Here is a 17,847-nt window from a genome sequence, read left to right on the forward strand (position 1 = left end):
GGTTGAGCACACTCTTGTCCTTTTGAGCTCTGAATGAGTTGGGCTGGATGTTTTTATAAAATTGAGAACTGTTAACGTCCCCTTCTGTCTCAAAAGTTTGCTCTTATCCAAATGATAGCATTTTTGTAATGAAAGTATTCATCAAAAAAAAAAAAAACTTTAGGGAAAATAAAGCTTCAGTAAGGGCCTAAATAAACCTGGTGAATAATTTCACCTGTAGTAAACAACCTTCATTTCTCCCTCCAGCCTAGCTCTTCTGGGGTACAGATAACATTATAGCCTTTTCTCTGATATACTATACTCTTGTACTCTTAACCAATTTCTGTCCCATAACTCTAAATCTTTTATTCAGTATCAGCTAGCTATTCAGGCGGTGGGGGAAGCACTAAATAACTGACTAGTTATTCATTCCATGGATGTCTCCTTCATCCCTTAAAAGTCTAGCTCTCAAAAAAAAATGTTTAAAAAGCAGACTCTTTGGGGTTTGAAAAAAAAGATTTAGGCAGTCTGAGTATGTGAACTTCATCTTTAGAAACTAAACTGAAGCACAGAGTTAAAAGGATTTAAAAAATGAGCAGACTTAATAACATATAAATAGCAAGTGATCTAACATGGACAGCTGGAATCCAGAAGGAGAGGAAGAGAGATTAGGGCAGAAAAATATATGTGGAGAAATAAAAGTTGAAAATTTTCCCAATTTGATTTAAAAAATAAGCAATGCACAGATCCAGGAAACTCGAACTGCAAACAAGATGAATACAAGGGAAATCACACCTATGCACATCATTATCAAACTGCTGGAAAACAAGATGAGAAATTTTAAAAGGAAAAAAGGCAGCAGGGAAAAATGGTAAGAACGAACAAATGACCAGAAGAAATGTACAAATGGACAAATGTCTTCATAGTGCTTAAAAAACTGTCAAACTAAAAGTCTAAATGCTGATCTTCACATAAAATTCTATGTCCTTTAAATTTAATGAAAGCTGAGGAAATCTGATTTCAGAAGACCTGCACTACACAAAATACTAAAGGAAATTCTTCACATTGAAGGTACATACCTGATGAAACATATCTTCATGAAGGAAAGTGCCAGAAATGATAAATATTTTTCTAGTGCCTAAATTAAAATCAATTTACTTTAAATTCAATTAACATATTTGTTTCAGGGGTACAGGTCTGTGATTCATCAATCTTATACTTAGTGTTCATTATAACACATACCCTCCCCAATGTCCATCACCCAGTTACCACATCCCTCTACCCCCCTCCCCTCCAGCAACCCTCAGTTAGTTTCCTATGATTAAGAGTCTTTTATGGTTTGTCTCCCTCTCCGGTTTTGTCTTGTTTCATTTTTTCCTCTCTTCCCCTATGATCCTCTGCCTGGTTTCTTAAATACCACATATCAGTGAGATCATATGGTTAATTGTCTTTCTCTGATTGACTTATTTCGCTTAGCATAATACCCTCTAGTTCCATCCAAGTCATTGCAAATGGCAAGATTTCATTTTTTGATGGCTGTGTAATATTCCATTATATTCAATATATACACACACCACATCTTTATCCATTCATCTGTCGATGGACATCTGGGCTCTTTCCATAGTTTGGCTATTGTGGACATTGCTGCTATAAACACTGGGGTGCAGGTGCCCCTCTGGATCAGTACATTTGTATCTTTAGGGTAAATACCCAGTAGTGCAATTGCTGGGTCGTAGGGTAGCTCTATTTCCAATTAACTTTTGAAAGGAAAATAATAGTGTATTTAAAAAATTTAAAGCAAAATTTAAAAAACTAAGATTTAGGACATGTAGAAGTAAAATACATAATTACACCATAAATAAAGGGATAAGTGGAGTACACATATCTGACATATACATTATACAGGCATAAATGGTATGTTATTTAAGGTAGGCTGTATTAAGTAAAGAATGTATATCCTTCCAGCAAATATTAAGAAAATGTAAATGGTGTAGTTATAAAGCCAACAGAAGCAATAAAATGGAATATTAAAAAATACTTGGTTAATGCAAAGGAGAAAAAAAAAATGGGACAAAGAGGAAAAACATGGTAACAGACCTTAACCCAACCACAAATTATGTAAATAGATTAAGTAAGCATCACCAATTTAAATGCAATTATCATACTGGATAAAAAGCAAGCTTCAACAATATTGTGTTTAAAAAGACAGGAAAATATAAAGACACGCATAGGTTAAAAAGGATTAAGAAAAAGACATAGGATGCAAACACTAAAGAGAAAGGTGACTTCAAGGCAAGTATTACTAGAGATGGATATTTCATAACAAAAGATATAGTAAGTCCAGAAGATGTACCAACCTTAAATGTATATGCACCTAATTACTGAGTTTTAAGATAAATGAAGTTCTGGTTAAGACAGTGACACAGGAGGCCCCTGAATTCATGTCCTCCCATGGATACACCAAATCTACAGCTACACATGGAACAATTCCTTCTGAAAGAAACCCAGAAACTAGCTGAGAAACTCTGACACAGTCACACACACACACCCACCCCCACCCCACCCCAAAAGGGGTTGGAGAGGTTTAGAGACACTTGCCATAAGCTCCACTTCTGGCACAGCAGCGAACAATCAGGAAGGAACTTACATATACTCCCAGAGGACTGAAGGGTATGGATGCAACATCTAATGTCCCAATTTTTAAGACTTCCGAGGGATGAGCCCCTGAAACACCTAGGCTTGAAAGCGAACAAGCCTGGTGCCCACAGGACCCACGAGACTACAGCAAACAAAGAATGGTTCTTAACTGGCTTGGATTTACTGTGGATAACCCACCAGAGGCAGCAGAGATAAATGCGCATTTCCCTCCCAGTCTTTCCCGAGGCTTCTTTGCGTATCTTACAAGCTGCAGCCTGAAAGTCTGGTTGCTGATTTAGGAACAGACTGCTATCTTTTCTGAGCCCAGCAGGTATTATTTCTGCACGCTCCTTTGCTCTAAGTCACTCGTGTCTTCCTCCAAGGGGCTGGCACCCATATCAGGTGCAGGAGCTCTTGTAGCTGCCACCCAGACGATACAGTCCTTGATAGCCTGGCACTGGTGGCCAGCAGGGCTTTTGTCTGTGGGTTGAACAAGACTACGGCTAACAAAGAAACAGCTTTAAACCAGCTATATGCCCAGGGCTCAAGAAAGAATCAGTAGGCAAAAATGCCCTTATCTCAGTCTTTCCGTGACAGAGGCCTATCTGCCTATTTTTTTTTTTTAATTCATTTATTTATTTGACAGAGAGAGACACAGTGAGAGAGGGAACACTATCTGCGTATCTTAAAAGCTGTAGTGTAAAGGTCAGGCTTCTAATCTATTTCACACCTAGGGAGAGACTGCCATCCTACTCAGAGACCAGGAAAGTCAGCAGACACCATGGCTGCATTCACCCTGTATGTAGCCCAATCCAAATCACCAACATCACTGGAACTGTAGCTAAACAGAAACAATTCTTAACTAGCTACTCCCCCAGGGTTCAGTGGAGAAGAAGGAAACACCCAGCTCACAGTTCCATGAAAGATGGATACTTAAATAATTTAAAAGCTTCTGCCTGAGGGTCCAGCTTCCTGTCAGTCTGTATCTAGATGCTAAGATCCTTCCCTTTAAGACACTTACAGAACTTGGCACACCTTCAACTATGTTATCTATGTTATCTAATACACAGAAATCAACAAAGGGAGTCAAGGAAAATGAAGAAATACAGAAACCTTTTCCACATAGAATAACAAGATAAAAATCTAGAAGTAGACCTTGGAGATTAGTGATTTATCTGATAAAGAGTTAAGAATTATGGTCATAGAGATGCTCACCAAGGTCAGAATAACACATGTACAAAGTGAATATTTCAACAAAGAGAAAACAAGAACCAAACATATCACAAGGCTGAAGAATACAAAACTGAACTGAAAAATTCAGTAGAGGATTCAAAACAGATTTGATAGATGAAACAGGAAGAAAGAGTGAATTTGTAGAGCACGGAATCAGCATAATGAGCAGAAAAAAGAAAAAAAGAATGAAAAAGTACAGACAGCTTATGAGACTCATGGGACCAATATTTGCATTATAGGGATCTCATAAGAAGAAAGAGATAAGGGAGCAGAAAGCTTATTCAAAGAAAAAGTGTCTGAACATATCCCTAATCTGGGGAATGAAACTGACATCCAGATCCAAGAAAACCAAAAAGTTTCAGTTAATCCCAAAACACCCACACCAACACATTAAATGAATTGTCAAAAGTTAAGACAAAGAGAATCTTAAAGTCAGAATAACAAAAGCAATTTGTTACTTATGAGGGAACCGCTACTAGATAATGAGATTATTCAGCAGAAATATGGCAGGGCAGAAGAGAGTGGAATGATATATTTTAATTGCTAAAAGAAAAAAACCTGCCAATCAAGAATAGCCTACCCAGTGAAGTTGTCCTTCAGAACTGATGGAGAGATTGAGCTTTCCAGATACAAAAACTGAAGCTTATCATCACTCAACCAGCTTTACAAGAAATGTTAAAGGGACTCCTTCAAGCTGAAAAGAAAAAATGGTAACTAGTAACAGGAAAATATATGAAATTATAAATCTCACTGGTAAAGGTAAATACATAAATTGAAAATACTCTAATATTGTAATGGTGATAGGTCACTTATAAATCTAGTATGAAGGTTAAAAGACAAAAGCAGAAAACGTTAAGTACAATAATTTGTTAATAGTTACACAAGGTAAAAAGATGTAAATTGTGACATCAAAAACATAAGGCTTAGGGGAAGAGTAAAAATGTGGAGCTTTAGTATGCATTCAATTAAGTTCTTACCGGTTTAAAATAGACTGTGTAACTATAAGGTGTTTTATTTAAGCCTCATGGTAAATACAAAGCATCTACATTGGATATGCAAAAGATAAAAAGAAAGGAATCTAAATAAACCACTACAGAAAATTGCCAAATCACAAAGGAAGAGAGCAAGAAGGAAGGACTAAAGGAATTAAATTACAAAACAATTTACAGAAATTAATTAGCCAGAAAACAATTAGCCAAATGACATTAAGTTCACATATATCCACAATTACTTTAAATGTAAATGGTCTAAACCTTCCAATGAAAAGACATCAATAGATGAAAACAAAACAAAACAAAGAAGACCCAACTACAGGCTGATTACGAGAGACTCATGTCAGCTTTAGGGACATACATAGACTGAATGTGAAGGGATGGGAAAAGATATTCCATGGAGATGGAAAAGAAAGCAGGAGTAGCTATACTTAAACAAAATGGACTTCTATCCAGAGAGTGTAATAAACAAAGAAGGTCACTGTATAATATTAAGGGTCAATCCAACAACAGGATATAACAAATGTAAATATTTATGCACCCAACATAGAATTACCTAAATATATAGAATAAATATTAATAGATTTGAAGGAAGAGACAGACAGCAATACAATAATAGTTGGAGACTTCAATGCCCCATTTTATGCAATGGATAGATCAGACAGAAAATTAGGAAATATGGGGCTGAAGTGATGCATTAAACCAGATGGACTTAACAGACATTTACAGAACATTCCATCCAACACCAGCAGAATACCTATTCTTCTCAAGCACACACAAATATTCTATAGGACAGATCATATGTTAGATCACAAAACAAGTCTCAAAATATTTAAGATTGGAATCCTATCAAGCATCTTTTCCAATCGCAGTGTGAAACTAAAATTCAATTACAAGAAGAAAATTGGAAAGCTCACAATATGTGGAGAAAAAAGAGCATAATACTGAACAATCACTGGATCAAAGAAGAGATCAAAAGAGAAATAAAAGTACCCTGAGACAAATTAAAATGTAAAGAAAGTATGTCAAAATTTATGGGATGCAGCAAAGGCACTTCTAAGAAGGAAATTCATACCAATAAGCTGCCTACACCAAGAAACAAGAAAGATCTCAAACAAACCACCTAAATTTACACCTCAAGGAGCTAAAAAAAGAACAAACCAAGCCTAAAGTTAGTAGAAGGGAGGAAATAACAAAGATCAGAGCAGAAATAAATGAGAATAAAAAGACAACAGAAAAGATCAATGAAACTAAACCTGTTTTTTTCTCAAAAAATTAACAAAACTTTAGCTAGACATAAAAAAAAAAAGAGAGAAGGGACTCAAAAAAGTAACATTAGAAATCAAAGAGGAGACATTACAACTGATACCACATAAATAGAAAGGATAACAGACTATAATAAACAATTATATGCCAAAAAACTGTAGAACTTTGCAAGAGTGGGTAAATTTGTAGGAGCATATAATCGACACAGGTGCAATCATGAAGAAATAGAATATCTGAATAGACCAAGTATTACTAAGGAGATTGAATCAGTAATCAAACACCTCCCAACAAAGAAAAGCTGAGGACTAGGTGGCTTCACTGGTAAATTCCACAAAACATTTAACAAGGAATTAAAACCAATCCTTCTCAAACTCTTCCAAAAAACAGAAGTGGAAGAAACACTCATCTTATGAGGCCTGCATTATTCTGATGGCAAAAGCAAAAAAATAGCACTACAAGAAAGTAAAATTACAGGCCAAAATCCCTGATGAACACAGATGCAAAAAAATCCTCAACAAAATATAAGCAAACCAAACTCAACAATACATTAAAAAGATCATATACCATGACCAGGGACACAAGGATGGTTCAACGTTTGCAAATAACTCAATGTGATACATAACTTTAAGAAAATGAAGGTTAAAAATCATACAGTCATCTTAATGGATGCAGAAAAGCCATTTGACAAAATTCATGATAAAAACTCTCAACAAGGTAGGTACAGAGGGAACATACCTCCACATAATAAAGGCTGTTCACGACAAGCCCACAGCTAATATCCCACTCTATGGTGACAGGTTGAAAGTTTTCCCTCTAAGATCAGGAACAAGATAGGGTGTCCACTCACCACTCCTAGACAATATAATATCAGAAGTCCTAGCTAGAGCAGTCAGGCAAGAAAAAGGAATAAAACGTATCAGGGGGCGCCTGGGTGGCTCAGATCATGATTCCAGGGTCCAGGGATGGAGCCTCACATTGGGCCCCCTACTCAGCGGGGAGTCTGCTTCTCCCTCTGCCCCTCCCCTTGCTCATGCGCTCTCTCTCTCAGATAAATAAAATCTTAAAAAAAAAGGTATCAGAATTGGAAAGAAAGAAGTAAAATTGTCTCTATTTGTAGACACGATTTTATAAAAAATTACTAAAGACTCAACCAAAATACTGTTACATCTAATCAATGAATTTGGTAAAACTAAGGACACAAAACAAAATTAACTTAAAAAATCCATAGCATTTCTATACAGTAACACTAAATTTTCTGAAAAATAAAGTAGTAGATCCCATTTGAAATGGCACCAAAAACAAAATACTTAGGGACAAACTTAAGGAGATAAAAGATCTCTACTCCGAAACTACAAAACACCAATGACAGAAATTGAAGAAGATACAAATAGAAAAGTATCCCTTGTTTGTGGATTGGAAAAATTAATGTTGTTAAAATGTCAATACTACTAAAAGTCATTTACAGATTCAATGCAATCCCTATCAAGATTCCAATGGCATTTTTTAGAGAAGCAGAAAAAGCACTCCTAAAATTTGTATGGAACCACAAAAGACCCCAAAAAGCCTGAAAAAATCCCGAGAAAGAACAAAGCAGTAGGCACCCCCTTTCCTTATTTCAAGCTATTCTATGAAGCTACAGTCCATAAAACCATATGGTACTGGCATAAAAATAAATATACCAAGACAAATATAGAATCGAGAGCCCAAAAATAAACCCAAGTATATATCACCAACCAGTGTTTGTCAAGGGAGCCAAGAACACTCAGTGGAGGAGTCTCTTCAATAAATTGTGCTGGAATAATTGGATATTCACATGTGAAAAAATAAAGCTGGACTCTCAGAAGAAAACTCCGAATGACCAAAGCAGTCTTGAGAAAAAACAAAGCTGGAGGCATCATACTTCCTGATTTCAAAGTATATTACACAGCTATATTAATCAAAACTATTTGGTATTGGCATAAAAAGACACACAGAGGAATCAAACATGACAGAGATAAAAAAATAAAGTCACACGTTTATGGTCAATTAATTTTTGACAAAGGATCCATGAGTATACAACAGGGAAAAGATAGTCTCTTCATAAATGGTTGCAGGAAAACTGAATAGCCACATGCAGAAGAATGAAACTGGACCACTATCTTGTCCCATGTGCGAAAAAATCAACTAAAAATGGATTAAAGACTTAAATGTAAGACCTGAAACTATGAAACTCCTAGAAGAAAACATAGGCGAGGTAACTTCTTGACATCAGTCATGACAATGATTGGGTCTTTGGATTTGACATCTAAAGCAAAATCAATGAAATAAAAAATAAACAAGTGGAACTACATCAAACTAAAAAGCTTCTACATATCAAAGGCAGCAATCAACCAAACAAGAACGCAACCTGTGGAATGGGAGAAAATATATGCATATCATATATCATATATCTGATAAGGGGTTAATATCCAAAATATGTAAAGAACTCCTACAATTCAACAGCAAAAAACCAAACAATCCAATTAAAAAAACGGGCAGAGGAGCTGAAGAGACTTTTTTTTTCCAAAGAAGATATACAAATGGCCAAGTTAATGAAGAGATGTTTAACATCAATAATCTTCCATGAGGATCTAGCAACAGTACATATTAACTTTGAACATAATTTTTCATGCTAGGTTATCTCTAACAACATAAAATGCTTAGCTCATTAGAAGGTGGCAGAACCTATGTGGGACCATGAAAATTTCAATCAGTATAAAAAGCTTGTTCTACCTCCCAGAACTTAATGCATCAGTCGTTAGAGTTGATAAAAAGTCTACTACAATTCTAATGTACAGCCAAAGTTGTCTATATTACAAAATCTGAAAAAAGACATTTTTTTCTTACCATAGTCCTTTAACAAAGAAGACAATGTTATCATTTCTATTTTGCAAATAGGAAAACCAGGACTCTAAGAAGCTCAAGAGATACACACCCAGCTCAGTAAGACCACCAAGTAAGTCTTCCCATTCTAGTAAAATCTATCCACAAGCTTGATGAAGTCTTCCATATTGTCTTTTCTAGTACTAGAATAATATGTGGGTGATATATTCACCCCTGAAATCCATTTCATGTGGGTCACATCAGCTCAAGGAAGACTACAGTATAACGGGAGGAAAATGTATGCTCTGATATGTGTATGATCTTCCAATCTATTTGGCAAAAAACAGCAAGGTGCAGAATACTATGCTATGCTATCATTTTTGTAGGAAATTACTGGAAAAATAATATGCATAGAAATTTGAAGAGGCAGCAAAAATCTCTGGAAAGACTCATAAGAAATGAGTATCATGGCTTTTTTTGGAGGAGGGGAACCAAACAGCTAGACCAGTGGTGGAAGGGAGATCTTTTCATTTCTTATTCTTTTATACTTTTAGAATTTTGAACTGTGACTATATTAAATATTCAATAAGTAAAAAGCCACATTTAGAAATGAAAAAATTACCATAAGAGATGAGATGACAAAAACTGAAAACTGAATAATACTGTCACATACAAAAAAAATGGAATTTGTGCATTTTATTCAACAAATTTAGGCCATAAAACCTTTGTAATTTAAATCCCTTCTATATACTTAATGAACGTATGCCAGAGGAAACTTGATGTAAATGCTTGAGAGGGAATGTTTTTCTGTGGCTCCTTTATAAAATCCTCCGTTATCGTCTCCTTTTTACATTAGGATTGTATCTGCAAAGAAAGAAATAAAATTAAAGGGCTTTCAAAACAGTCACACTTTGGCAAACACAATGAGAATGCCAATTTATCCTTAGGATCCGGTATTAAGCATTGACATTTTTACTTTCATTTATCCTTTTGACGTTGGTTTGATGACTATTTGGTAAAAATAAAACATCAACTCTAGAAAAAGTCCTGTAAAAGCATTAAAATAATTAATGAAAATGGTTTAAAAATAAATACATGTTTACACCTATCCTAGTATGGCTTCAAACTCCTTCCACTCCCAACTAAATTACAACATCTGCATAAGAGTATAATGAGCCTAAAATAAACATATTTTATAAAATTTTCTCCTATAGTAATTAAACAAATTTAACTGGCAACTAGATAGTCTTAACTACTTATGAAAAATCGGCACCATTTGTCAACATTTTCACCAAGACATATACTGTCAATAATGAAATTAAAGAATCAAACTGGCTGCAAAACAAATTCAAAAATACAGTACTTCTTGGTTCTGCCTTTACATAAATTTGGGAAAATGTTATCCTCCCCTAGTCAGTACCTACCTATAAGTAGATAAAGGAATTTTATTTTATACTATTTGTATTTGAGAGTTAATTATTATAAGGTTTTGGGCCTGCAGGAATGCTGAAAATGTGTTAAATCAGAATTAAATTGTAACCACCCATTATAACTCCTCTAAACCTCCCACAAAAACCTGATTTGAAACTCTAATCCAGTCTCTTGTTTTTATGCTTATGCCAACTAAAACTGAACAAATGCTCTGGTATTTTGTCTTAACTCAATACCCATTCATTCATAATTCAACTCAGAGCTGAAAATCTCACAAATGTCATCAGCTAAATTCACCAGTTTAGGACCCTTCTTTTGTGTGAATGCCTTCCCAGCAATTTTAAGTATCTTGTGATACAGTTGAACTGAATCACCCCCAAACCTCGAAGATATATCCAGCAAACCCAATTGAGAGGTGCTCAAGTGGTAAAAAAAAAAAAAAAAAAAAATCAAAAATGAAACATTCTTTAGGTGAAGGGACTGTTTTTTTTTTTGTTTAAAGACTTTTTTTATTTATTTAAGAGAAAGAAAGAGCGCGTGTGTGTCAGGGAGGAGCAGAGGGAGAAGGAAAAGCAGACTCCACACTGAGCACAGAGCCCGATGCGGGGCTTGATTCCACAACCCTGAGATCATACCTGTGCTGAAATCAAGAGTCAGCTGCTTAACCAACTGAGCCACCCAGGCACCCTGTGTCTATTTCTAAAGACAGAATAAACGAATATTTAACCTCTACGAATAAAACTGAATTTTATACACATCTCAAAGATTCATGAGAAAGATGAAATTAAACTTTACCTGAAGAGATCATCAGCAAGAGACTCTTCTTTCGCATGTTGATTTTGCACCTGCCAAAATTAACATAATTTCAAAGATGTGTTCAATGATGAATATATGGTTAATCAAGTGCTATACTGGGTGGTCAGTCATCTCGGATATTTCCACATTGAGGAAATCACCAGGTCTATGAGTTCTTGCCTCTACAGTATTTCCCTCATTCACCAAATCCTCTCCATTTTCACTTCATGCCAAGATTACTGCAAAAGTTCTCTAATTAAACAACTTTCTCCAGCTAATCCCCTCTCCATCAAAAGCAACCAACATATGTATATACTGCTAGCTTGCTGAGTTTTTGAATATTTTTTCCTGAAGAAAGAAAGAAATATCACTGTTCTGAGGTCATAGGACTGATGAAGGGGCTGAGAGGGCAAAATCTATCTCACTTTCAACTAGAGCAACTCTGTGGGTGAAGTGGTTCTCTCCCCCAATGTCCCAAGTCAGGGCTCTGAAGCTGCTGCTTAACTACTTCACTGACAAAGTAATTTTAAACACAAACTCATCAAACTCCTAATGCACCTCTAAGAGTGAACCCCAGAAAAACTCCATGCTGGGTCCATCTTTCTAAAGTCTAGATCCTATCATATGCCATTCAAAACCCTTCAATGACTTTTTTTTTTTTTTTTTTACCTACCAAAGAAAACACAAACTCTTGAGTTTGACCCCCAACATGGGAAAGGCTCTTCATAACCTGGCTCCATTCTACATTCTCAATCACTTCTCACGCCCCTCTTCACAATCACTGTATGCCAGTTAAAACTGAATCACAAATCAACCAACCAGACTCACCTCTTAACAAATATCCTGTGTCCCTCTGCTTGTGTTCATGTTTTCCCCTCTGCCCGGAAAATGACCTCCTGTTTCTCCTCTTCCCATCTCTGACAATCTTTCAGTGTGCATTCATTTCAATAATAATTTAGTGCCTACTACGTGTCCAGGAACATGTTCTTCACTTCTTTACCAATGGTTTTTCAATTCTCTTCATTTAAAAATATAAAAATAACGTCTGCTATGAAGAACTCCCATAAAACTTCAGCTATACAACTCATAGATGCCTACTGATTTCCCTCTGTTATAATTCTGTATCTTTGCTAAAAGACCGTAAGTTCCTTGAATGTACATACTATTTATTTTTACTGTTAATAACTTACATTTGTGTATTTCCAGATACTATCTTAAAACTCCTTCTAAAAATATCTCATTTAATCTTCATATAACTTCATTATTACTATTAGACTATTATCCCAGTTTTGTTTTGTTTTTTAAAGATTTTATTATTTATTTATTTTGAGAGAGGGAGAGTGAGCACAAGCAGGGGGAACAGTAGAGGGAGGAGAAGCAGACTCTGCTGAGTAGGGAGCCCGACGCAGGGCTTGATCCCAGGACCCTGGGATCATGACCTGAGCCGAAGGCAGATGCTTAACGACTGAGCCACCCAGGCGCCCCCTATTATCCCAGTTTTAACCAACAAGGAAGCAAAGACTTAGGCTAAGTAACTTGCAGAAGATCAAAAGGTTGTCATATGGAAGAACTGGGATTTGACCAGGTCTTGCTGAGTACAAAGAGCACCACCAGGTCTTAACTAGGCTATTACACCGATTCTGAGTCTTTGGAAAGGGCTGAGAAGAATGACTTGCAGGGATTCTTCCAGAATGATTTTCTACTCATACGGTGAAATATCAAAATGACATTACATCTTTCCACATTTTCTAATAGGTATAGCAGAACATAAATGGTAAGACAATGATTTTCATAAAGCAGCTGTCAAAAGCAGTTGGTATTATTATTGTAATTATTTTGAAATGCTTCCCAGCAGGGGATGTTAATTTTAAAGTTATAGTAAAGAAAAATCAGTTTTTATGTGTCTTAGTAAAAACATTAAGTAAAATAGTTTTAAGAAATAGAAATCCTCACATTACTGGCATTTTTTAAGGGTTGGAGAGAGTTACATATCTAGTCTATCAAAATTCAAATCAGGTTGGATAGTGTCTCAAAGAGTTATTATGTTTAATGCACAAAATGAAAATATCCTAAATCTAAGGAAACTTCAGGAATGGATTTGGTGATTATGAAAACAGAGAGTCTGCAGCAGAAGTAGAGAAAGAAAAACTGAAAAAGAATGAAAGGCAAAAAATACTTAAGAAGAGCAGCTGGGACAAGCCTAGGGAAACAGGACATCAAGGCAGTAGCATACTTATATACAGGCACTGTAAGCGCATGAGAAAGTCAACTCTATTATATTAAAGAGTAAATCCAACATAGTGCACCTAAAATTGCTCTAGCAAAAAGAGAGATTTGGTGGAATAAATCTTAAACATGGGCTCTTTTCTAATTCTAATCAAATAAACAAAAGACAGAAAAAAGTCAGCAGCTACACTGTCATTCTCTCAACTCCTCTCTAGCCAAACACCAACAAAACCTAGGATAATCAAGAAGCCACAAACTTGAGAAAAGTAGCCGGCAGAGAACCAAAAAACTGCTGCAACATGTTCTTAACACTGCCCTAACCCATTAAACAAACTAAACCCAAACCTGAGAATGCTTAGTAATACTCCAAATTTGGGAAAAAGTAGCCTGAGCAGAAAAACACTGCTGGTAGACTACTGGAAAGGGACAAATGGCACAGGGAAGTGAGTGGTATTGACACTGACCAAAGGCACAGACCCCATGCAGCTCTGACAAATTAGGTAAACAACCTAAAATGACAGGTTGTTGTCTTCTGGGATAAGATGCACCCCCCTGGTACACATTTAATTCCAGTTCCAGGAAGGAGCAGCACATAGCTCCAGCTAAGCCCTTCCTTTCCTGGATTTAAAGTCTTCAGACAACAGAAATTAGATGGAACATGCAATTCACCTCTGATTGAGCATGTTGCCATATTAATGGAATGGAGCCACCAGGATAATTCTGTTCTCTACCAGAACACTAAGAGCTTGGGTAGGAGTAATTTTGACTACATTCACTTTTGCCTCACAAACTGTCTTTATTTTTTTTTAATTTTTTATTTAATTTCAACTTAGTTAACATATAGTGTATTGTTAGTTTCAGAGGTAGAGTTTAGTGATTCATCAGTTGCATGTAACACCCAGTGCTCACGACTTCCTCCTCAATGCCCATCACCCAATGACCCCATCCCCCCCCAACAGCTCCCCTCCAGCAACCCTCAGTTTGTGTCCTATAATTAAGTCTCTTCTGGTTTCCCTCCCTCTCTATTTATCTTATTTTTCCTTCCTTTCCCCTATGTTCATCTATTTTGTTTCTTAAATTCCATGAGTGAAATCATATGGTATGTGTCTTTCTCTGACTTATTCTGCTTAGCATAATACACTCTAGCTCCATCCACGTCATTGCAAATGGCAAGATTTCATTCTTTAATGGCTGAGTAATATTCCATTATGTATATATACCATATCTTCTTTATCCATTCATCTGGGTTTTTTTTAAATTCAATTAGCCAACATATAATACATCATTAGTTTCAGATGTAGATTTCAATAATTAATCAGTTGCACAAGCTGTATTTAGATTGTAATCCCTGCACAAGATAGCATATGATGCTTCACAAAGCAAACAGAGTACTTGGACAGGGTATTTTATTCTAAACAGCTGCAAGATGAAAGAAAACTGCAAACTACTCCACATACTAAAGGGGAAAAAAAGGGCAGCAACTGGAACAGAACATGCAAGACAGATGAAGAACCTAGTCCGTAAGAAATAACCCAAGGATAAAAAAATGAAGTTACTAAGAACATGAAAGCAATAAAATAAAAACCAAAAAGTTAGATGACAAAAACCACAATGACAATGAAAAGGGAACAAATGCTAAGTAAACAAACTAAGACCTATTAATAACACCATTTCAGAATCAAATAAACTGGAAATACCTAGTAGTGACTGTTTACACTGTTATAAATGCTTTACAAGTAGCATTTTACTTAATCCTCACAAAAATTCTGTGAAACAGAGGTATAATTATTGTTCCCATTCTACACAGGAAGAAATGCATGCATAAGAAAGTAATTTGCCCAAGATCACATAGCTGATAAGGAACAGAATAAATTTGAATTTCTGACATAGTGAAAGAGCTCAGGAAAACCACAGTGAATGCAGAAGAAATGGATGTGGAAGGCAAAGGTGATCTAATAAAAGGATAGTAATGTCTTAAAGGTAGAGAACCCAACAAATATAAAAATGCTTTCCAAGATGTATTAGAAGAGTTCCTTGAAATAAAAAGACCTGCATCTGCAAATCAAAATAACATACTGTATTCCAAGAAAAATGAATGGAAAATTGATCAACACTGAGACATATTCTCATCGTTACTGACTTGCAAGCCTAAGAAGGAATGGGGCAGGCATGCAAGTCACCTTTTAAAAAGGGAGAAAAAGAAAGGACTGTCATAAGATGGTGGGGTGGGGTGGTGGGGGCGGGGGAACAAAGGAAGTACAAATAATTTCCTCACTGTTTACAGCAGTGACCCAAAAACCATATCTAAAATCAAAATAGGCAGTATGAAACAAATACTGATTCTAACCTGACAGTAGTTTTGCTTTGTTTTGGGTTTTTTTTGGTCATATATATCACCTTTGGTCTTAGAGGGAACTGAGTAAATAAAACACCTTAAGAAATATTTGCAAAAATTCAGCAATGCTTTCAGCTTTACTTCCTTCTATCAATCTCTCGCTCTCTCTTCCCACTCTGGCAATTACTCCTCTTCAATAAAGAGATATCTGGAATAATTCACTTCATATTTAAATGGGTAATTCCTGGACTTCAGGATTTTAACTTCGTCATTCTCTTGTGTAGTACCACAATTCTTTGAAATGCACATTTTAAATAAGGCCATTTATTCTTTAAAAAAGAAAGGAGGAAAGGATGTGACTTCCATTCTTTCATTTTTTGACACTAAATATCCTGAGTGACCTTACCAACCCTACTTTTTGGCAACCTTCCTAACAATTTTTTGATTAAAAAGCATTTTTAAACACAAATTGCTGAAGACTACATTAACCCACAATGAAGCAAAATAAAAACCCTGAGAAGTTAACAAGTACCATGGTCAGCTTTTGCCTTGCCCTGTGGGTTTCTGCAAAGCATAAAAAAAACTGGGCTCTGCTTTGATGTCTGTATGGGGGATGAGCAACATGAAAGAAAATCAAAGATGGGGAATCTAAGAAAAGACTCCAGCATTAAAGAGAGAAAGTGGAATAAACTGTACAACACAAAAAGAAGGCAAGAAAGAAACTTGCCTGCCTTTCAACCCTAACACAGGGTGAAGGAAAAAAAAAAACTCTTTTGAGTTTGTGACAAGCTGGCCTTCACTCAGGCTTCTAGTCCAAATATGTATTAACTACCTAGGTGATCCAAAAAAATCACAAGTGGAGGATAAAGTGGGTCTCATATTGGTAGAACAAGACTGGCAGACACAAATCTTTTCTAGAGGAAATAAACTTGAACTTAGGACTCAAGGAATTCCCACAGATCAAATTCCAAGGAAAATGAGCAGTTCACATTCAACTATCACAAAATATATACTTGGAAACAAGGCTCCATAAGAGAAGAGAAGCAGAAACATATCAACAAACACTTTAGGCAAAGAATACAAGAAGAGCTTAAAAATATCAGCAGGGAACAATAAGACCTAGAGCTGAATGAAACAGACAACCAGAAATGAAAAAATACAACAGGCTGAATGAAAACTCAGTGGATAGGTGGGAATACCAACCACAGAGTGGAAAGGAAAAGGACCAGACTGGAAGATAATCTGGAGAAGTTGCCAAAAAATACAATCCAGAGAAAAAAAGAGATGAAATATATAGAAAATAAGATAGAGAAGAAAGCGAAATTTGACTTCTGTCAAATTGGAGTTTAAGAAAGAGATAATATCCGTACCCGTAATTACCAAATGGCCCTACTTCAAATAGCCTGCTAAGAGGACCTATCTGGAGCCCACCTTTGGGTTCCAGGAGCACTAGATAATCAGGCAATATAAAGGCTAAGAAGAAAACTGTCTAACCTTGGAAGAGACCTCTGGTTATCTCTCAATTCAATAGTCACGTGTTTCTGAAATCTTCCATCCAGTAACTTCCTCTAGAGCAAAAAGTTGCCACTTTATTGAATTTTATTAAATTCTCCAGTTAAAAATAAGTAAGGGGTAGAAAGAATTATGAATCAGGTATATGGTTGTTTTACATAATATCCACTAGACTCAAAATACCCAGGAAGGAAGTAAAAAAAAGAGCAGCATATTTTCATAATCTGACCTGTGAGTTCTCATTACAGAGTATATAAATATATATAGTTGATACATGTAAACAATGAATTCTTGAAAATCACAGTCTAACAGAGAGCTGTAAAGCAGTTCACATCTTCCCAGAAGAACAATGTTATAAGTGAGGTTTGGTTTCCTGAGACTTAGGCAACATATTACTTATAGATATGATCAAAGACATGCCATAAAGTATGTAAAATTATAAAACTCTAAAGCAATTTCAAGTGTCAAAATTATGCTGCTGGTCCTAATCTAGGATTTAAAACAATATGAACTGATTATGTAAGTATCCTACTGTGAAAGTACATAGAAAAGCGTACTCTGACATAACACATATTTGATCAGAAATCTGTATATGTTTGA

At 35.8% G+C, this 17,847-nt stretch overlaps 1 protein-coding gene across 4 annotated transcripts in view; it reads right to left on the reverse strand.

The window, feature by feature from the left end:
- Positions 1-8,658: 8,658 nt before the first annotated feature.
- The window catches only part of NBN (nibrin), a 43,685-nt gene continuing 34,496 nt past the window's right edge, over positions 8,659-17,847 (reverse strand). For all 4 annotated transcript variants that reach the window (XM_081816221.1, XM_081816220.1, XM_081816219.1 and 1 more), the window contains 2 exons: positions 11,175-11,224; positions 8,659-9,812 (listed from right to left, as the gene is read on the reverse strand). In XM_081816221.1, coding sequence (XP_081672347.1) covers positions 9,782-9,812; positions 11,175-11,224 — 81 coding nt within the window. In that variant the 3' untranslated portion in view covers positions 8,659-9,781. The remainder of the gene's footprint in view (positions 9,813-11,174; positions 11,225-17,847) is intronic.

This window comes from Leptonychotes weddellii, chromosome 4 (assembly GCF_054177405.1).
Source record: "Leptonychotes weddellii isolate Sample4059 chromosome 4, ASM5417740v2, whole genome shotgun sequence".
In the NCBI taxonomy this organism is placed as follows: Eukaryota; Metazoa; Chordata; class Mammalia; order Carnivora; family Phocidae; genus Leptonychotes; species Leptonychotes weddellii.